This window comes from Bos javanicus, chromosome 6 (assembly GCF_032452875.1).
Source record: "Bos javanicus breed banteng chromosome 6, ARS-OSU_banteng_1.0, whole genome shotgun sequence".
Taxonomy (NCBI): Eukaryota; Metazoa; Chordata; class Mammalia; order Artiodactyla; family Bovidae; genus Bos; species Bos javanicus.
In genome coordinates, this window is record NC_083873.1 from 2,118,465 (window position 1) to 2,141,599 (window position 23,135).

Genomic DNA, 23,135 nt, shown 5'->3' on the forward strand with positions numbered 1-23,135 from the left:
AGCTGGGGTCCTTGGAGACCTTGGCACATTCAGTAGGCTGTCTCCCATCTCTTCCCCAGTGTCGCCATATTGCTTTGGATTCTTTTTATTTTTCCATTTTTATTGGAGTATACTTGATGTGCAATGCTGTGTTCAATTTTAGGTGTACAGCAAAGTGAATCAGTTTCATATACATATATCAGTTCAGTTCAATTCAGTAGCTCAGTCGTGTCCGACTCTTTGTGACCCCATGAATCATAGCACGCCAGGCCTCCCTGTCCATCACCAACTCCCAGAGTTTACTCAAACTCACGTCCATCGAGTCGGTGATGCCATCCAGCCATCTCATCCTCTGTCGTTCCCTTCTCCTCCTTCCCCAAATCCCTCCCAGCATCAGGGTCTTTTCCAATGAGTCAACTCTTCACATGAGGCAGCCAAAGTACTGGAGTTTCAGCTTTAGCATCAGTCCTTCCAATGAACATCCAGGACTGATCTCCTTTAGAATGTATATACACACACTCTTTTTTTAAGATATTTTTTCCATTACAGAGTTTTGAGTAGAGTTCACTATACTATACAGTAGGTCCTTATTAGATTTATGTTTCATAGATAAGTTCATCTGTACCCATTTTTTGATTCCAAATATAAATGCTATCCTATGATATTTGTCTTTCTCTGTCTAACTTACTTCACTCAGTATGGCAATCTCTAGGTCCATCCATGTTGCTTAAAATGGCATTATTTTGTTCTTTTTTTATGGATGAATGGCTCAATATTAGGAATCTGCCTGCGGATGCAGGAGACTGGGGTTGAATCCCCAGGGTTGGGAAGATTCCCTGGAGAAGGAAATGGCAACCCACTCCAGTATTCTGCCTGGAAAATCCCATGGAGGGAAGAGCCTGGCGGGTTACAGTCCATAGGGTCACAAAAGAGTTGAACACGACCTAGTGACATTACACAACAATATTACAATGTATATATGTACCATATCTTTTTTATCCATTCCTCTGTTGATAGACATTTAGATTGCCTCCATGTCCTGGCTATTGTAAACAGTTCTGTGGTGAACATTGGAATACACGTATCTTTTCAAATTAGGGTTTTCTGCAGGTAGATGCCCAGGAGTGGGATTGCTAGGTCATAAACTTTTTTTAGTTTTTTAAATAACTTCTGTACTGTTCTCCCTAGTGGCTGTACCAACTTGCATTCTCACAAACAGTGTAAGAAGGCTTCCTTTATTTTCCACACCCTCCCCAGCATTTAGTGTTTATAGATTTTTTGATGATGACCATCTGGCCAGTGTGAAGTGATTCCTCCTTGTAGATTCTTAATACCTAGATGTTTATAATCATTGCCCAAATGAGGTCCCTGCCTCCAGGTTCTTTTCTCTCTCTCTCTCCAGCCACCCCACATGTTGATGCTAGTATCTGACTTTCTTTTCATGTAGCAAGAACTAAGAAAATGTGACTGAATGAAATAATGAATAAGTGGATGAAAAGAATTCTAAAGTTGCCTAGGTCACTATGGCCCTCACAAAGATTTTTTTTTTTTCCCCATAACATTTTATTTTATTTTATTTTAATTAATTTTATTTTATTTTTAAACCTTATATAATTGTATTAGTTTTGCCAAATATCAAAAGATTTTTTAAAGTAATAAATTATTTTAAAAAAAAGCTCTTTCATAAAACATACTATTTTACCTGAACCAAGATATCTTGACAAATGGATAGGGAACAGGAAATGGAGGTCATTTTAAGGTATGTAAGACTGGAAAAAAAAAAAAAAGCCTACTTTTCTTAAAACTTAAATATTAAAGGGGGCTTGAATCTGCAAACACACACATACTTTCGAAAATTTAATTTGCTAAATAGTATTTTGTGGTCCACTCTTTACAGAAAGCTAGAAATTATATGGAAGTAGATGTTAAACAGCCAGTTAAAATGCTAAAATGCCAATAAAATTTGAATTCAACCTGTTCCTTCCACCAGGTGACAGACACCATTGTAGATCACCAATAATTTTAAAAATCACATAATTCCTAAGTCTCGATTTCCCATAAAGTGAAAATGCATCAAAATAATGATTATTTTGCAATGTATTTTTATTATTGAATTCATTTTCTGTATATGATTATTATATTGGAAAACACATGTTTATATTTTTATTACTATGTTTTCATTTAAAATTTAGCAATTATGGTTTGTGTAAAGTGTCAATTTAAGAATTGTTTAATTATTTCTGTAATGGCACTATCACTTTATTTTTCATTTCTAGTAGATATTTGAAACTGATATTTAGCTTTCAAATCCATTTAGAACAGTCTCAACGTGGTTTGAAAGACTCTTGGGAACCAACATGAGTTGGATAATTTAGAAAAATTTCAAAACGCTAACATCATGTAAAAGGAAATCTTGTGCAACAGAAATGAAAATGAACCAACCTTTTGATTTCCCTGACGGGAAATAATCTTCAGTTCAGTTCAGTTTAGCCGCTCAGTCATGTCCAACTCTTCATGACACCCATGGACTGCAGAACGCCAGGCTTCCGTGTCCATCACCATCTCCTGGATTTGCTCAAACTCATGTCCATTGAGTCGGTGATGCTATCCAACCATCTCATCCTCTGTCATCCCCTTCTCCTCGCACCTTTAATCTTTCCCAGCATCAGGATCTTTTCAAATGAGTCCGTTCTTCACATCAGGTGGCCAAAGTATTGGAGTTTCAGCTTCAGCATCAGTTCTTTCAATGAATATTTGGGACTGATTTCCTTTAGGATTGACTGGTTTGATCTCCTTGCAGTCCAAGGGACTCTCAAGAGTCTTCTCCAACACCAAAATTCAAAAGCATCAATTCTTGGCACTCAGCTTTCTTTATAGTCCAACTCTCACATCCATACTTGACTGCTGGAAAAACCTTAGCTTTGACTAGATGGATCTTTGTCAGCAAAGAAATAATCTTAACTTTATGAAAAAAAAATAATATTGCTGGTGATGCTTCAGGTAATTTTCAGGAGAAATTTTTTAAAAGAATGTGTAAGACATAAGAAGCCTTGACACCAATCAGGTTCAGTTCTGGTCAGTCTGGAATCAACAAGGTCTCTGTTTCCATCTGCTTATGATGAATTACTTTTTCACGTTAGCAAAAATTCAGAGCCTCAGAACCGTTTTGGCAGCTGTGCAGCATTTGACCCATTTTTTGGTGATAAATTATCAGATGGGATTAACTGCACATTTTTCTTTTTCAAATAAGAAACTTTTCTCCCTGTCCCTACAGACCTGTCATGGGTCAACGGGCATCAGTGACAGGCCAGGAGGGGCTTTTGGTTTTATCATATGCTTCTCCTGGGAACCTTTAATTCAATTTTTGTTACTTGCAGAAGTTGGGGTGATTTATTTTATAAACTTTGTTTTTATCATTGTTGATAACAGTCAGACATTGTCTTTAACTCAGAATCACCATAAAGTAAATGTGTCCTGCAAAGGGTCAGATAGTGAAGATGATAGTCTTTGTGGACACATGCATCATCTTCAGGCCTACAGTTATAGTATAAACACAGCTCTTAACAATACATAAACATACGTGGGTGGGTGTGGTCCAAAAAAAAAAACATGTTATATGCCAAAACATGCATAAGGAAGTATCACACCACAATGTACTGCCCCCTGATCTAAGGGAGAATCTCTGTGTGAAGTCAGTGAGAGAAGAGGTTCAAAGGACTTCAGAAATCTTAGCCACTCATGATGTATAATTTGTTATGGTTCAGTTCCTCCAAAAATAAATATTACATCAAAGTAATGTGCTTTAATGGAAACATACATTAACATATGTAAAAGAGATGACCAGTGTGAATTTGCTATATGACACAGGAAACTCAAACCAGGGCTCTGTGACAACCTAGAGGGGTGAGATGCGGTGGGGAGTGGAAGGAAGTTTCAAGAAGGAGGGGACATATTATACCTATGGCTGATCCATGTTAACATATGGCAGAAACCAACACAATATTGTAAATATCCTTTAATTAAAAATAAATTTTTTTTAAAAAATTGGAGATGTACAGCTAAAAAAAATGATGTGCTTTAGAAACCCAGATTCGCTTTCCCTAGTCGCTTTTAGAATAAGTTAGTTTGTTGATTGAACAATTTTTTCACTCAACAAGCCTCTACTGATCAATACTCTATCAGCTACAGGTATGATATAAATTATACTAAGCCTTGATCCTAGGATCTACAGATTTGAAGAGAGGACATATTTCAGTTTCATATTAAAATAGGCTCTGAGATAATTTTCAGTTTTATCTTTTTATAAATTTTTATTGAAGTATAGTTGCTTTACAAAGTTGTGTTAGTGTCTCCTGTACAGCCAAGTGAGTCAGCTATAACATATACATATATCTCCTCATTTTTGGATTTCTTTCTAGGTCACCACAGAGCACTGAGTAGAGTTTTCTGAGCTACACAGTAGATTCTCATTGGTTATCTATTTTATGAAAAAGGAAAATGTTAGTTACACAATTGTGTTTGACAGTTTGTGACCCCGTGGACTATAGCCAACCAGGATCCTCTGTCTGTGGGATTCTCCAAGCAAGAATACTGGAGTGGGTAGCCATTCCCTTCTCCAGGGCATCGTTCCAACCCAGAGATCGAACCCTGGTCTCCTGCATTGCAGCCAGACTCTTTATCTTCTGAGTCACAAAGGAAGCCCAATCAATAATCTATTTATGTCAATCTCAATTCTTAGCTTTTCCCCACTAGGCCAGCCTTTGACTGCTACTTTGTAACTCCATCCAGGGGAGGGCAGACACTGATTTTGAACTTTCCTGTGTTCTATCTTTTCACTCCACCCAAAGAACTTTTGAAGCCAGTGTTGCTCTTGGCTTACTTTGTCTCTACTTAAGAAAAAGAGATTCAAAATATTAGCTACTGTGTCATACTTCTTTATTTTGAAGTTAGGGGAGGGTTGAGTTTCAATTCCTGTTGTCTCATTGAAGTAACAATCTGACCAACCAACCCCTGCATTTCCCCTGGGAGACAGTTGAGCTAGATAAATATATTTTAAAACCTACTTTTTAAAAAGCACTGCTTCTGGTGATGATGGCTGAAAGGAAAGAACAGCAATAGTAATTCAAACATTCTTCCAGCCTGTCACTATGACTCAGCTCCAAAAAATGACTATACAAGTGTTCTGGGAACATTTCATTCATATTTCTAACAGATTTTAAGAAATATTTCTAGTCAAACTTAGAAACAACTTCTACAGACTCTAGATAATAAGAATTATTGAAGTTGTAAGATTTGAATTTGTGACCTCATGTTATGAAAAGCTTATCTCATCCAATGAGGAAAACAAGTTAGTTTTTAAAATTTGAAGATGAGAATAATGGAGATTTCATAGACTGAATCTATGACATTAAAATCATAGTAATTCAGTAAACTACTTGAAATAAGAATTTCTAGGAAGATGTAATAATTAAAATTTTAAAACAGGAGCTGAACTTTACTGTTTACTATAGCTGAACTTTCTGTAACCAAAGACTTTCATGACAATGATGATTATTAAAGTTAAGCTCATTTGTTGTGAACAAATGTGTGCATCTTCCTAGGAAAATCTTTGTAATATTTCCAAGCTGATGCTGTCTATATTCACTTTATTCCATGGTAACACATTAAAATTTTTCAGAATTATTTCACATTGGTAGAATATCATATATACTAAATTATACACCTTCTAAAACTATTGCCAAAATAAAACAATGAGATTACCAGATTCCAACATTCCTTAGAATACTAAACTGTAACTTTAATATATGAAAGAAAGCTTGTGCCTGTGGACACTGACTTTTTTTTGGGGGGGGGTGGGGCATAGAATTCCATTACAATGGTACACTAACTTTTATTTTTTTATTTTTTTTGAACTTTTTATTTTGTATTGGTGTATAGCTGATTAACAATGTTGTGATAGTTTCAGGTGAATAGTGAAGGGATTTAGCCATACATGTATCCATTCTCCCTCAAACACCCCTCCTATCCAGGCTGCCACAAAACACTGAATAGAGTTCCATGTGCTATATGATAGGTTCTTGTTGGTTATCCATTTTAAATAAAGCAGTGTGTACATGACCTTCCAAAATTCCCTAACTATCCATCCTTCTACCTCTTGCAGCCATTAATTTGTTTTCTAAGTCTGTGAGTCTCTTTCTGCTGGGACACTGACTTCTGATAGATAAAAGTGGGGACACAGCTCAATAGTTAGTCTGTTAAAATTGATTTCCCTGGAGGAATGATTGTGCATTTTTGATGTACAGGTGTGTGAAGCCCTAGGATATGACCTAAGAGTCCAACAATGACTAATTCAAGTGAAAGGAAATTAATATTGACCATGTATTTAGCTCCAGCATTAAGTTGAAGTGAAATATTCGTAGTTCTGAATGTGAGGTTGTAGATTCCAATAAGCCTAGGATGCTCAAGGAGGAGGATATGGTATGCTCCCTGGGAGATCTCACCTGCTTGCTGTGTCTTCTTCAGGATCTGTCACTGCGAAGGGGATGAGGAGAGCCCGCTCATCACGCCCTGCCGCTGCACAGGCACCCTACGCTTCGTGCACCAGGCCTGTCTGCACCAGTGGATCAAGAGCTCTGACACACGCTGCTGTGAGCTGTGCAAGTATGACTTCATCATGGAGACCAAACTCAAGCCCCTGCGGAAGGTACTGTGTTGCCTGGACCAGTTTAAGAGAACTGGCAAAACAGGCTTCTCTTTTTTTAATTGAAGTATAGTTGAATTCAGCAAAAATGTACAGTGTTTCAGGTGTACACCAAGGTGATTCAATTATGCATACATATTAAAAACACATTTCCACAATAAGATTTTTCTAATGTGCTAATATCCACTAAGACTACACATCATGTGTTGGGCTCAATATGGAAAACACAGTCAAGTTTTCCCAGATAATTCTCCATACTTCTGTCTTAGGTTCTGGGGCTCCTGATTTTTGTGTCACTCTCCAAAGTCACAAAACCATGTGCATGTGTATGTATGTGTGAACATGTGTATGCATGTGTATATGTGTTTGTGAGTGTACCCAAATATACCTATGGATCAATGTAACTGAATTGATGGAAGGGGACTGTAAGAACATTGTACTTACTGAAGTCAATTCCCAAGAAGGTTAAATAATAGACCACAAAGATTAAACAGTATGAAATCATGTAATATTTTGAAAACCAAGCATTTGGTAAGGAAGAGAATGATCTCTTCTACAAGGTGTGGAGTCTTTCTTGTGTTTGCCCTTATCTGGGGATTTGGTTTTGTTGTGGGAGTGTGCAATTTCCTCAGTTTTGTCTCCTCACAACAAAAATTTGAAGCAACAGACGTTAAAGCCCTTGGACAGACCGTGTCACAGCTCTCAGATAGATCAGTGTTACAGCTCCGTGTTACAGCTCAGTTTTATTTAGAAAATAAAGGAAAAGTCATCTTTGAGGTGTGAGGGCATGCCAACTCAAAAGACATGAAAAGAGGAGAGAGAGAGGCCCCCGGCCCTTTGGCTCCTCTTTTTATATGTCTTTTCCTCTCCCTGGGCCTGTCCTATGTAAATTGGGCCAGCCAGGAGTGCTGTTTGTTCTACCCGAGGTCCTCACTCCGGTCCTCAATCTTCCTTTGTTCTGTTTTCATGGGCTTTTCCCTTCCTTGTCTTTAGCCATCGCCATTCTGGACTCCTTTTTCCTATTCTAACCACCCAGCAGTTTGATGGTTCATGTAAGAAAAGTATCATTTTCCATATTGTGTAGTATTTTTAGCTACAAACTTAATCTTCAAATGTGTCATTTGTGTTATATTTTTCTAAATAATGAAGATAATAATTGAGATAAGTATAAAGTTAGCATCTAACTCAATGCTGGAAAAGGATAGATTATAAAGGAGCAAATGAAGACAATGGACTTTACCTAATTCATGTGTGATAGCTTTGTCATTGTTGTTCAGTCGCTAAGTTGTGTCTGACTCTCTGTGACCTCCATGGACTGCAGCATGCCAGGCTCCTCTGTTCTTCACTATCTCACAGAGTTTGCTCAAACTCATGTCCATTGAGCAGGTGATGCTATCTAACTATTTCATCCTGTGCCACCCTCTTCTGCTTTTTCATTCAATCTTGCCCAGCAATCAGGGTCTTTTCCAATGAATCAGCTCTTCATATCAGCTGTGATACTGTGACCCCGAATTTTAGGCTCCCAAGTGGTGGGTGGTGCTCATGGTAAAGAACACACCTACCAATGCAGGAGATGTAACAGACACGGGTTTGATCTCCAACTTATCTTTTTGCCTAACTCCGGCCTTACCTATATGGATACTTCAATTTCCAAAGGAGAGTATGGAGACTGCAATTTAAATAGCAAATCTGGCTAGAGTTGCATTTTCATTTAAATTTCATGCAAAGAAAAGGTGGATAAGAGTGATGGGTTCCAGGGCAAGCAGAGTGTAAAGCAAACAAGAATTTTCCAAAAGGCATCCAATTGGTGGCTGGCTACTGCAATTCCTCATTAATTCTGTAAACTATGGAGAGACAGAATAAATAGTCACCGCTTTGCAGTAGCCTTGATTTTTAAAATCTGCCTGTGGTTATAGATGTCAGAATTGGTGCACAAAATATCTTTGAGTTATGGATTTTTTTAACATATGGGGTGACCTGACTGCAAAATAGGTGAGACTCTGTTCCTCCAGGTCCAAAAACAATCTATGCCAGAAATAGAGATGGACCCTTCCTCCTTGCCCTTTGCTCTGTCTGCTGAAAGATGCTATATGCTGTCTGGAGCTGCTAAATGACACATCATGCTTTGTGATTCTGTAAATTTTTCTTCTTACCCCTCAGGGAAATACCAATTGTTTCATGATATCTGTATAATTCTCCATTTTTTTTTTCAACATACATCAGTACAAAATTTTCATTTCAACTCTGTCAAAAATAATATTTCAATTTGAGAACAATCTAGAATAAAATATTCTAATTTCCTCTTCTTCAAGCCATCTACTGTCATGGTCTGGGCGTGGGTTGGAAAACAATCTCCAGACATGAGACAGAATGAGAGGTAAATAAGGTTTATTAGAACAGGAGACACTGTTAGAACAGCATGCCAGTTCAATGGAGAACTGTCACTGAACAAGAAGTCCTTAGTCCACTTCATACACAGGGTACGAGGACTGGGATAGGAGTCTTACCAGTCATTTGCTGATTGGATGAGGTATGTATCCTGAGTGGGGGAAGAGTTAGGCAAACACCTTCTCCTTATGGGATAGGAGGGGAGATAGGTTACACTGCCCAGGAGGACCTGAAATCCATTAATAGTTAAAACATGGGGGGAGGAAAGATGATAAGTGTTTGGTTTTTCTGTTCCTGCATTCCAAGACCCTCCTGGGTTTTATCTGCTGTTTTTATCCTTGAGTCACTACATCCCTCCCTCTCTTTATTTTCAGGGCCAATTCTTTGGCCCCTTTTGATATTCTGCTCATGTCTAACTATCTACTTACTTCCCTTCTCAGGCATTTGGGAACCCAGTCTCAGGGGAAAAGGGGTGATGACCACTCTGGCTTCTTCAGGCTATACAGGGGCATTGTAGGGCTCTGGGTTCCCTTTGTTTGCTCTCTGTCAGGGTACATTTATGGAGGGAGAGGAGAGTCCTTGGAATAATAAGGTGATTTGTCCAGCATTGTCTGGGTGTTGGCCAGGGAATATCCTTGTCATACTATCACTTGGAGATTTGTTGTATTCTAGAAGAAACAAACTTAACAAGAAAGTTAAAGATATTAATAGAAGTAGAAAAGCTGCTGGGGAACTAGCCAGGAGAACCAGGAGTAGACATTGGTTCATGATGTTTGTATTTCTGTAGGTATGAGAAAATGCAAGAACTTGGATTCATAAAATATTTACCTGAAAACATCTGACTCTCTGAATGCTGGTTCTTCTGGGTTTTTCCGAGAGCACAGTGCCTTATTTTTGATCTCCACCCTGACCTACTTTCAGGGCGTGTCAGCAGCTTGCAGTGGTCTTGATGTAATCTTTGTAGAGGCAGTTGGCAAGTGCCAACTTCCAGTCAGCAGGGTCCCTTCACAGCCACATATTTGGCCATGTTTGGGAGGCATTTCATGGCCACTGTGTCCTGTGGTGCTGAGAAGGCTCATTTCTAAGTCCAGGGAAGGTTCCATTGACAGGCCACTCCGTGTGCCTATCACTGGACCAGGCCTCGCAAGTAGCAAACGTCTCTGCACCACACCTGTCTCACTAGCCTCTTGGTCCAGAAAAATATTCCCTCTTGTTGCTTCTTCCCTTATCTAGAGTTATATTACTGCAATCATTGATCACATATGGAGTAATATATAAGAAACAATCTTCTGAAACAAGCGACATAGAAAATAATACAGCTAGCAGTTATTAGTAAGGTCACAAGCCAGAATTTTAGTCAAGAACTTTCATTAGGTATAGCCCAGTATACCCCAGATCATCTGACTTACTTAAATGAATATAGCCAGGTGTGAATCTCCTGGTTGTACATCACGAAGCATCTGACCTTCATCCAAAGATTGGTTATTGAGATTAGCTTTAGAAACAAACTTAGAGTGTCCTTTTTAATAACTTAATTAATTAAACCTTTTAGCAATATAACATAACAACAAGGAACTAGCTCAGAAGTGAGTCGTAGTAAACACAGACCATAATTAACAAAACTAGAACTTAATATTCGGAGAAGGCAATGGCACCCCACTCTGGTACTTTTGCCTAGAAAATCCCATGGACGGAGGAGCCTGGTAGGCTGCAGTTCATGGGGTCGCTAGAGTCAGACACGACTGAGTGACTTCACTTTCACTTTTCACTTTCATGCATTGGAGAAGGAAATGGCAACCCACTCCGGTGTCCTTGCCTGGAGAATCCCAGGGATGGGAAGCCTGGTTGGCTGCTGTCTATGGGGTCGCACAGAGTCGGACACGACTGAAGAGACAAAGCAGAACTTAATATTAAGTGAAATATAATTTATTTGTCATTGTGGGGGCATTAACCTCATAGCCAGGGAAAGCTTTAACTCATCAAATAAAAACGAGGTTTGTCAGGGAGCTGGGAAAATCCAAGTGGCCATCTTGGATTTCCCATAGCCCTGACTCTTTGATTTACAGCTATTGTTCACCCATTTTTAATTTCCCAATTTAGGAGTAGACTGTTGTCATGCTTTAAAGACATCAGGATAGCATAAGTGTAACCGTGAGGGCTTATTTTTTGTAGAAGCAGAATGAGATTTGTCTACATGTACCATATTCTGGGCTCCAAAATCACTGCAGATGGTGACTGCAGCCATGAAATTAAAAGACGCTTACTCCTTGGAAGAAAAGTTATGACCAACCTAGATAGCATATTCAAAAGCAGAGACATTACTTTGCCAACAAAGGTCCGTCTATTCAAGGCTATGGTTTTTCCAGTGGTCATGTATGGATGTGAGAGTTGGACTGTGAAGAAAGCTGAGCACCGAAGAATTGAAGCATTTGAACTGTGGTGTTGGAGAAGACTCTTGAGAATCCCTTGGACTGCAAGGAGATCCAACCAGTCCATTCTGAAGGAGATCAGCCCTGGGATTTCTTTGGAAGGAATGATGCTAAAGCTGAAACTCCAGTACTTTGGCCACCTCATGCAAAGAGTTGACTCATTGGAAAAGAGTCTGATGCTGGGAGGGATTGGGGGCAGGAGGACAAAGGGACGACAGAGGATGAGATGGCTGGATGGCATCACTGACTCGATGGACGTGAGTCTGAGTGAACTCTGGGAGTTGGTGGTGGACAGGGAGGCCTGGCGTGCTGCAATTCATGGAGTCGCAAAGAGTCGGACACAACTGAGCGACTGAACTGAACTGAACTATAATTTTAAATAATGCTTCTTTACTTTACCAAAGTAGCAAAAGATTTTAAAAACAAATATAAATCACTTAAAGGCAAAAAAACCTCATAATCTGTTATCCAAAGCTGCATTCTAAAAAAACTTTGTTCCCTTAACATAGAGAGTAAACTAAATTCCAGCCTGTTACCAGTTTACCAGATAACAACAACAACAACAACAAAATCTGCTTATTGGTTAATCTTAGAAAAGTCTTTTCCATAAATCTTGAAGTAGCAGTATTCTTGCAAAAACATCAGAGTGAAACCATAGAAGGCATGTTTAAAATCTGATTAAATTGCAATTGACAATGTAGCCTAGTCATTGCTGTGACTTGTAACACTTTAACATGATAACTAGAATTATAATTGACCACATTGTATCAGGGCATATCAGATCTATATGAATTCCATATAATTTTAAGACATCTATATTAGTAACATCAACCATACAGTATAAACTGAGAAGATTTATCACCCCTTCAACAGCACTGCCCATGTAATTTAACATGTCCAATGAACCCGGATAGTTTAATAGCTCTTTGGATGTCTCAGGGGCCCTCTGAAGCATCCCAAAGTCAGCTAGAAGTCAAGTTATTTAGGAAGTTTTGTCGATAAATATCAAAAGGGTTTATAACACTGTCAGATAAAATAACATAGATCACTGTGAAACGTTATATTCACTTAGCCAAAGTAACAAAGAAAATTTCAAAGGTAAACATAGACGAGATCACTTCAGAAGTAAAGAAACTTAAAATTCATTATCAAAGTTCAGCATCTCAAGAAAACTTGTATTTATGCACAAAACTCTTGCCTTGGGGTCCACTTTCCATAAAACCTTGTCACTTTCTGTACCCATTACTTTGTTCTCCTACCCTGAAACGGCCTCCTGTATGTAAGTCAGACCTACTTCCTTTTCCCTTCATAAAATGTAGTTTTATTCCTCATACCTTCTTTACTGAAAACACACATCCTACTTTCCTTAAACGACCAAGAACTGACTGTTATATTAGCATTTTATAGATTGGTGAACATAAATACCAGTAATAATTTCTAAAAAAAATTCTAGAGAACATCTCAGGATGGCATTAAACATTATTAATTAATAGTCCAAAATCTCTATTTTCTCTGTCTGTAAGAGGAAGTTAGTGTTCAGTAATGAATGTTTCAGAATCTTGTTTTATTTGTAAATGACTTGCCTATTCAATAAGCTACTGTCACTTAGCTTAGCACAACCCTAGAAATTCAGGTTACCAAAATCTGGAGAGACTATTTTAGACAGATATTTCTAAAGTGTAATTATTCTTAATAGTTTATCTAAAAACTCATATCTCATTTACATTTTTTAGAAGTTTTTTTTTTTTTTTCTAGAGGTACTTTCCTTGTTGACAAACTTGTAACAGATATAACAATATTTAGTTTATAATAAACCTAGGCACAATGAAAATCCTATGTTTAATGACTCTTATCCATGTCTATAATAGATTAGCAAACAAACATAAACAAACTAGATATTTAATATTGAATATTTCCCAGTTCACGTGAATCTGAAATTCATTTAGGTTAATTTCTCTTGTATTTAGAATTGTCTGATTTGTAAGTGCTTATTTTTCTTTACCTGGAGAAGGAAATGGCAACCCATTCCAGTATTCTTGTCTGGAGAATCCCATGGATGGAGGAGCCTGGTGGGCTACAGTCCACAGGGTCGCAAAATTAGAACTCATTTACAACTTCAGCAATATTGAAAAAAAAACAAAACAAAAGATACACACTAAGACATACATAAATCCAGACAGACAGAGATCTCATAGTTTTCTGCCTGAGATTTAAAACATTTCTTTGACCCTTTTTGTGTGTTGGGGGTGGGGGTGGGGGTAGGGGGGCTTGAAGTTCTAATTGCCCAAGACTGAGGTTTCAGGCAAAATGGGCAGTGTATTTCAAGGACATGGGAAGGGTTAACTTCAAGCTTTTCCCTAGGCAAGTCTTTTAACAAGCTAGTTGTTTTTAATTGCATATGCAAAAAGAACCAGTTTTACAGTTTCCAAGAAAAAAAAAATTAATTTTAACCAGTTTTCTCTGGAGTCTAAAGAATATCATGGCCATCCTGTATCTAAAAGTCATCTTTCCTTTCTGTAGTCATAGTTTTACAGCTAAAATATAGACCAAATAGTGCTTTGACTCTGCTATCAGGGCAGATCAGCTGATTAAAATCTTGGATTGTCCCTCTGGGGGAACGTGAGGTCTTTGTCCCATCAGAAGAATCTGAAGGGTTAAGGGAACTTACAGGAGTGGGGGAAGCCTGGTCTTTCCGCATCCTGAGAAACAAGAGTAGTTAGAAGGGAATTCTTTAGGATGTTCAGGAGTCGGGTAAGCTTGGTTCCCTCCCCCACAGAGAGAAGCATAGTTAGAGGGGATTCTTTAGAATGTTGAGAGTTTTTGATCCTTCAGGCTTTTGAATATAGGAGAAAAACCTGGACCAAAGGTAACCTCAGAATCCTTTCCTAGAGATCATGTGGATATGAAAGGTCAAGTAGAGGTCATCTAAGAAATCTGGTGGAGCTAGACAGAGGGGAACAGGACATAGGGAGGCAATAGAACGTAAGGAAATTCGGAGTCCTTTTCCTGTTTTTGGTAAAAGCTAGTGTGCCACTCAGAGACCATTTTTGGGGGTCCTTAGTTTGTATTGGAGCCAAGCCTTTTGCAGGGTCAAAATTTTCCAGTTTCTAAGAATGTAGCCAAGGGGTGAGTCTGAGAGAGGCTCTCAGGATTTACCAGAACCCACTCTTAGCCTACCTGCCATAGAATGGGGTACTGAGAGTCACCGGCTACAGAAAGGCGTCCCTTCTGTCCCAGTGATCTCCCCATGCGACTAATGGCACAAAATGGCCGACCGTCCCAACAGTTGTGTCCGACAGAAAGAGGCGACCCCGGAGAACCATGAGGCTAGGGAACCGAGTGACCCGGACAGAGAAAGAGTGACTCCGAAGAGCAACCGGCTGACTCACCATCCAGCGATTCCCTGAAACCTGGAAGGTATTCTTGGGATGGCCCAGAGGCAACACCTAGGCTCCTGTAAATCAATCCAGACCAAAAGAAAAGAAGTGAAAGTGACAAGAAGAAGGCTGAGGTATTCGCCTTACAATCCTACCAGGGAGGCGGTGGCCAGGGGACAAAGGTCTCTAGTTTTACTTCAACCACTACATGCCTGACCTATGCCCACACAATAGTGGCTGGCTTGGTCCTCAGTTGGAAAGAAGGCAAAAGAGAGACCCTCACCTGTTCAGGTAGAAGCTACTGGGGCACGGTGAGCAGTGGGGCCTTTGGAACATACCAGAGGGTAACCTTGCCCAGAGTTCCTCAGTCACTTCCACAGCACTTTGTTCACAGAGGGTCCCTGTGAAAAAGGAGAAGTGAGTAGTAAGTAGGAAAGAGACCCCAAGCTCCCAGTACAGGCCACCAAAAATGTCGTGGTCCAGGCACAGGTTGGAAAAGAATCTCCAGACATGAGACACAATGAAAGGGAAACAAAGTTTATTAGAATGGAAGACGCTGTTAGAACAATGGGCCAGCTCAAGGGAGAACGGACACTGAACAGCGGTCCTTAGTCCACTTTTTTTACCCAGGGTACAAGGACTGGGATAAGGGTCTTGTGGGTCCTTTGCGGATTGGATGAGGCACGTATACTGAGTGGGGGAATAGTAAGGCAAATACCTTCTCCCCATGGGGTAGGAGGGGAGACAGGTTATACTGCCCAGGAGGACCTGAAATCCTTTAAGTTAAAAAACATGGGCGTGGGAAAGACGATAAGGGTCTGGTTTTTCTGTTCCTACATTCCAAGACCCTCCTTGGTTTTATCTGTTCTTTTTGTCCTTGGGTCACTACTTCTACCCCTCCCCATTTTTGTATCACAACCAAATACATGGTGCTGTGCGGACCTTCAAAAGTCCTCTTCTACCTTCAGCTTTTCTAGAACCCTTTCTTCATATTTCATTCCCAATAAGTTACAATCCTTTCAAGAGATCTTTTTTCCCCCTCAAACAACGTGTTTCTAAATCAGAGAAAGACAGTGAATAAATCTGTCTTTTTCATCTTAATAATAAACATGTTGTGGCAACCTGTCTGTCTGTTAATGAAATGCCCTGGTTACTTTTTTCAAATGTTTCATTGATTGGTCATAAGTATTGATGAAGGGCAGCCTGTCCGCATCCTTCATCTCTGATAGCTGTTGTGTGTCCACATGTTGCAGGAAGGGGGACCCCTTCCAGGGCCCGAAACTGGGCTCTTGTCTAACACTCAGAAATTAATTGTCCGAGGAGACACATGTGCTGACAAAGCAAGAGATTTTATTCGGAAAGGGCACTCGGGTGGAGAGCAGTAGGGTAAGGGAACCCAGGAGAATGGCTCTGCTGTGTGGCTTGCAGTCTCAGGTTTTATGGTGATGGGATTAGTTTCCGGGTGGTCTTTGGCCAATCATTCTAATTCAGAGTCTTTCCTGGTGGCACACGCATTGCTCAACCAAGATGGATGCTAGCGAGAGGGATTCTGGGAAGTGGATGGACACACAGTGTCTCCTTTAGACCTTTCCCAAGCTCTTCTGGTTGGTGGTGCCTTGTTAGTTCTGTATTTCTTATCAGGATCTCCTGTCATAAAACAACTCATGCAAATGGTTACTATGGTGCCTGGCCAGGGTGGGTGGTTTCAATCAGTGTGCTTCCCCTAACACACAGAGGCTGTCAGAGTCTAATCCAGATGCTGCTGCACTACAGCCCAGATGAGTTTCACTTGACCCACAGAGCTGAAAATCTGAATTGGTTATTATTTCATGTAAAATCCCATACATCTGTATTTGTTTGAAAGCCACTATATCTGGCTTGACTGGAACCACATTTCCATAAGACAACAATCAGTGAGCCAGCGAGTGGCTGGCCCCTTTGAGAGGTTGTTTGCCCTCAAGGATTCTATATCTCTCAATCTCGCCCTATTTCTGATCCTAAGAGATTCCCTTTCATCTGAGCGTCTCTGTGGCTCTGGTGTACAGATCTGAATTTTCAACTCATGATCTAACACAGTCCTAGACATGAGAAACAAGCATGCTATTCCTGCTTTTATGATTCATAGGCTTTAAGAACCTAGGGGAAAAAAAGACTCCACATTTTCATTTTCTCTCTTAAAATTGTGTGGCCCTGGGATAATACTTCAATGGCAGTATCTGAAATGACTTCAGATTTTGAAATGAAGTGAACAGACATGAGGCATATTTAAATGGTTCTGGGTGGTTTATTTTCATGGTACTAAGATTCATCAACAGTTTTCTTTTGGTAGTTTTTAAGTGGTCATTAAGATTGACAGGTATAGCATTTAATTAGAATATAGTCAAAGTACATCCAATTAACTGCTTTCAACTCAGTAATTCTATTACATTTTTATTACATTCTAAAGACCAATCACATGAAACAATTAATTTAGCTAATGATTCTGAATGTCTATCATTAGCTGATGGAGACAGGAGATTCTGTTGAGATGAAATGGTTTCTTAAAGTAGAAAGGTGCAAATCTTCATACTCTGATGAACCTTGAAGTGTGATAGCCTCTAAAGATATCAGTGAAACTTTACTCTATTAATTGCTACTACTACTACATCAAAATCTACAGTTAGTGAACTCATCAAGGTATCCTAATGTTTCCAGAAGAAAATCGTTAAAGTCTAAATAAAATCAAGGGCTTATTTGAGAAAAAGCAGTTTTCATCACCTTAAGTCCCTAACTCAGCTACTCTTATAACCCTCAATAGAAGTCTCATTAATCTACTGAGTTACCAAGAATCAGAAATAAGTCTCAGGGCCCAGGAAAGTCAAAAATATAGAAAGCACAGTGACGACTCAGTGCAGTCTAGAATGGCACAACAATCTTGGTTGAGAAAAGTAAACTAATCTGTTCTGAAGCTGAAGAACTGCACAGGACTCAGATTCGAATCACTCCTGAATAGGAGAAACCAGTGCTGGACAGAAAGCTAAGCTCATGAAGACAGCAAAAGCTCCTAACTCTGTGTGTCCTCCCCTAAAAGAGTCCCCTACATAGTTTCCTATCTACAAACTATTTGGCAAATACATAACACAAAATATTCAAATCGTGCATCCTTTTATTCCCTGTCTCATTTCTACAAATAAAATGAGGCAGTGAATCAATTTCATTAAATTACCTTTACTTTAGTAACAATTAGGTAGAACCATATGCATTTGTCATTTCTGTAGATCAATACAGTTGAAAATTGGAAAGTTCCTAAATATAAGTTCTGTAGAATTCATGATGCTAAATAAAAAGGAATAATAATTTTGATGTCTTTTTAAATTTATCAGAGTATAGGTGATTTACAATGCTCTGATACTTTCTGCTGTACAGTAAATTGATTCAGATATGTATGTATATTCTTTTCCATTGTGATTTATCACGGGATATTGAATATAATTCCCTATACTACACAGCATTTTCATATTTCTACATGTCTACCATAATGACTTACAATGCTTTAGTTGAAATGCCTATTTTTAAAAAATAAAGAATTGTATTTAACAACTGCTATGTTAATTTTTTCCTTTTCTTAATTTGATATAGCATCCATCCTCTGAACAGCCAAGAGTCAATGCAAGTTACCATAGCAAATAACCACCCAAAGGGTGCTATTCTCTGCTGAGCTGGAGCTTGTAGCCTTAAAATTGGACCAGGCAGGAATGTGGTCACATTCCTAGCTAGCAATTTCTGAATAATCATACAAAATCACATGCAAAAGAAATTCAAAGTGCATCATTTACTTACCATTATGGGTGATTTGCAATTTCACTAATGCAACCACCACACACTGGATTTTCTATTCTGTGCCAGGCATTTAGAATCTGTCATTTAATTAATTTAGTCCTCATTATAGCGCCATTGTATGCAGGCACATGAAAACCATTTTGCAGATGAGGAAATGAGTCATGTGTGATCTCACACCCTGAGGTCTCTGGGTCTACAGTGCATGCTGTCTACATGGCATCCTGCTGCACTGGGAACCTCACCCTTTAAGCCTCAAAACTTAAATTTTTATTTAAACTATTTAGTGGAAATCTTTCAAATTAAAACTTTCTAAAATAAAATTGTTTCTAAAATCTTCCTTTTTTAGTTTTAGTTTTTGTTGAAGTACAATTGATTTACAATGTTGTATTAGTTTCAGGTATACAACAAAGTGATTCTGCTTTATATTCAGCTTATATATTCAATTTTATGTGTGTGTGTATATATACACACACATAAAATTTTCATATTATTTCCCCTTATAGGTTATTACAAGATATTGAGTGTAGTTCCCTGTGCTATACAGTAGGTCCTTGCTGATTATCTATTTTATATACAGTAATGTATATACCCTGGTGGCTCAGTGGTAAAGAATTTGCCTGCCAGTGCAGAAGACACAAGAGAGGCGAGTTCAATCCCTGAGTCAGGAAGATCTCCTGGAGAAGGAAATGTCAACCCACTCTAGTATTCTTGCCTGGGAAATCTCAAGGGCAGAGGAGCCTGGTGGGCTTACAGTCCATGGGGTTGCAAAAGAGTCAGACACGATTTAGCAACTAAACAACAACATTTGTGGATGTTAATCCCAAACTCCTAATTTATCCCTCCTCCCTTCCCCCTTTGGTAACCATAGTTGCAAAGTCTTTCTTTTTAAATATGCTTTTTTATCCAATATATTTTATTAATACTTGGTTACATCATTTTATAAACATCAATTATTTTGCAGACAGAAAACATAACAGCCTCAGTGACTTGAAACACATCTAAGGCTGTTTTCTTCTCTCTGCTTTGACAGCCTGTTGTGCTTTGGAACCCTTTCTATTTGCTTCTTACTGTTTCTTTTTCTTCCCTGTTCTCAGGAGATCTGCTTCACTTGTCTACTCCTCCAGTAGCCATTATCCCACATATCACATAGCTACCACTTTTTTGCTTTAAACAACAAAAACAAAAAAGTCAAAAGTTATAGAATTCGGTCTATAAAAGGCTGAAGTCACTTCTGGATGAACTTCTGCACAATTCTCTTTGATTGCTGGCAAGAGTTTTAGTAGGTGTGTCATGCTGGCATCATTCTATGTTCTTGGCATTCTCGGTAGCATGCTTCTTAATTCTCAACTTACAAATTACTTGGGATTACATGTTCAAGCCCTCAACAAATGAAGTTTTAATGTCTCCAGGCTGTCCCGTGATAATCAGAGCCCAGGTCTGGGGAGTAGGTTTGCTGTTTTATTTTTTCATAAGCATAGAAGATTGGAAGCAATGAAAATATCTGCCTTAATATAGGGTTAGATAAGACTCTCTAGTACTTCTTGCAGCATATCCATACTCATAATTTGCAATGCATGCTTGTTCTCCCATATTCTTGCTGAGTTTTGGTTCCATTAGCATATGAGCCCTCAGTGACTCTTAGAAAGTGATTCTATTTTCACACTCACAGTCTCTAAATGATCCAGTGAGTCTTTCACACAGATTTCTCATGTTCAGTGGTGGCATTCCCCGACCCCAGCACTTCCCTTACCTTCACTGAATGAAGGGCTTCATTCAGTGAGAAGGAGGGCCCAACAGGCTTTTAGCTGATTATTGTGGGGTGGGAGGGTGTATATAAACCACAAAATAACAAAAAGAAGGTAGATCTCCTGCCTTGCAGGCAGATTCTTTACCATCTGAGCCATGAGGAAGCCCCTCATTAAAAGAAAAGTATTTCAGTTGGAGCATCATCTTCCCCACTAAAATGTTTTTCTCGTTTTGTTTCTTGTTGATGATGTTTATTTGTTTTATTGCCTTACATTCATGCTCTCAATTGGACTGCAATTGATATTTCAATTAAAATAATATTCCAGAGTGAGTAGATAACAAAGCTGGCATGTCTGTGTCAGATATGGAAAATACAAGCATCTCACGAATTCTTTTGATAAGTACCTGGGAGTTATCATATGGCCTCACCCTTTTGTCTTTTGATGAAACACTCATGGGTCAATTAGTCTTTAAAATTTCAGAAACAAAAAAATAACCATGTAGTCAACTGAAATAAGTACTATAGAATAATTAGTTCAAAACAGAAATATGCTTTTCCTGGCAGCAGATCTTCTTTTGTGACGCTTCTATCCATAAACACACTCTTCCCCCTAAGCAGACTAGAACCCACACCAGCAGCCAATTGTGTTCTAAATTGTTGTTCAGAGAGGACACCAATAGATGCAATTCACTCATCTACTAGACTCCCTGTGGTACTCACCACGTGTCAGTGGTGCTCAGTAGAAAACTAGGTAGAAAACCCCTGCTCTCAGAGACCATAGAGTCCCCTGAAAGAAGGATGGAAAAGGGTGAATAACTTAGAATAGAATCTGCCTGCCCATGTGGACCCCTGGGCCAGGAAGAACCCCTGGAAAAGGAGATGGCAGCTCACTCCAGTATTCTTGCCTGGGAAATCCCATGGACAGAGGAGTCTGGCAGGCTACAGTCCATGGTGTCACAAAAGAGTTGGACACAACTTAGTAACCAAACAACAACAAAGTTTAAAAGGCCTGGTAGTTGGTGGCTGGTGGTGTGGGGATCAGGAATTTCCTGTTGGGGTGGGAAAGGCCATTTAGAGAAAGCAAGCCACCATATATTTCTTCTTTATTGTGAGACCATCATATCAAGAGATAGGGTTTTGTTTTTTGTTTTTTTGCTATAACTGTAGACACATAGCAAAGTGATTTTTCTCTTTTCTTTTGTTCTCCATGCTTCCCATAACCTGGACTAATCAAGAAGGTATTCATCAGTTGGACATCTGGGAAAATACAGCAGGGATTTGCTATGTCTCCCAAAAAGACTTAAGTAAATTGTCCCTGATTGGTCATTGTCAGTTGGAACATTTCTCTTCTGTACTTCCTTATTAGAAGTCCCAACTGTATACTAATGCAGTTCAGTTTCTCTTTGTGAACCTTATCCCTTGAGAATAGCCTCATTGGGTTGGTTGGAACATCACCTGGTGATAGTATTCCAGATATGAAAAAAAAAATACTTAACTTACATCACATTTTCTGTTGAAGTTTTTAACTGGACAGTCCCTCCACCCTCTGTCTTGGGAAGGGACACACAGAATGGAGCTTCTGTATATACCATGACTTTTTATATTTGATACATAAACTATGGTTAAGATGATGGAATCAGTGTTACAGTGATCCATATGGAAACATAAAAGCATCAAATCAGAATCTGCAGAAACAAATGTACATCTATCTGTGCGCACACACACACATTTGCAAATAACTTTCCCCAAATCATTATCTTATGATTAAGAATTTTTTATGGGAAATAAGTATATTTATATTCATCTTTCATTTTCATTTTTTTTTTTAATTCAGTTAGTTCAGTCGCTCAGTCATGTCTGACTCTTTGCGACCCCATGGACTGCAGCACGCCAGGCCTCCCTGTCTATCACCAACTCCCGGAGCTTGCTCAAACTCATGTCCATTGAGTCAGTGATTCCATCCAACCATCTCATCTTCTGTCATCCCCTTCTCTTCCTGCCTTCAATCTTGCCCAGCGTCAAGGTCTTTCAAATGAGTCAGTTCTTCACATCAAGTGGCCAAAGTCTTGGAGTTTCAGCTTCAGCATCAGTCTTTTCAATGAATATTTGGGACTCATTTCTTTTAGGATGGACTGGTTGGATCTCCCTGCTGTTAAAGGGACTCTCAAGAGTCTTCTCCAACACCACAGTTCAAAAGCATGAATTCTTTGGCACTCAGCTTTCTTTATAGTCCAACTCTCACATCCATACGACTACTGGAAAAACCATATCATTGACTAGGCGGACCTTTGTTGGCAAAGTAATGTCTCTGCGTTTTAATAACCTGTCTAGGTTGGTCATAACTTTTCTTCCAAGGAGCAAGCATCTTTTAATTTCATGGCTTCAGTCACCATCTGCAGTGATTTTGGAGCCAAAAAAATAAATAAATAAATAAAAATAATAAAGTCTGTCACTGTTTCCACTGTTTTCCCTTCTATTTGCCATGAAGTGATGGGACCAGATACCATGATCTTATTTTCTGAACTTTTCTTGGGATGGAGGAATGATTGGATTTTAAATTACTTTCATATTTAAATTTTACCTCAGCTAAAGATTTTTCTGTGTTATCTGGGACTTTTTCTTAAACATTATCCCAGTATCTCTAATCTTGGCATAAAATGTAAGAAAACGTTTCCCTAATTTTTTCGTTTAACTTT

At 38.9% G+C, this 23,135-nt stretch overlaps 1 protein-coding gene across 3 annotated transcripts in view; it reads left to right on the forward strand.

The window, feature by feature from the left end:
- The window catches only part of MARCHF1 (membrane associated ring-CH-type finger 1), a 134,080-nt gene that overhangs the window by 46,557 nt on the left and 64,388 nt on the right, over positions 1 to 23,135 (forward strand). For all 3 annotated transcript variants that reach the window (XM_061419256.1, XM_061419254.1, XM_061419255.1), the window contains exon 2: positions 6,502 to 6,682. In XM_061419256.1, coding sequence (XP_061275240.1) covers positions 6,502 to 6,682 — 181 coding nt within the window. The remainder of the gene's footprint in view (positions 1 to 6,501; positions 6,683 to 23,135) is intronic.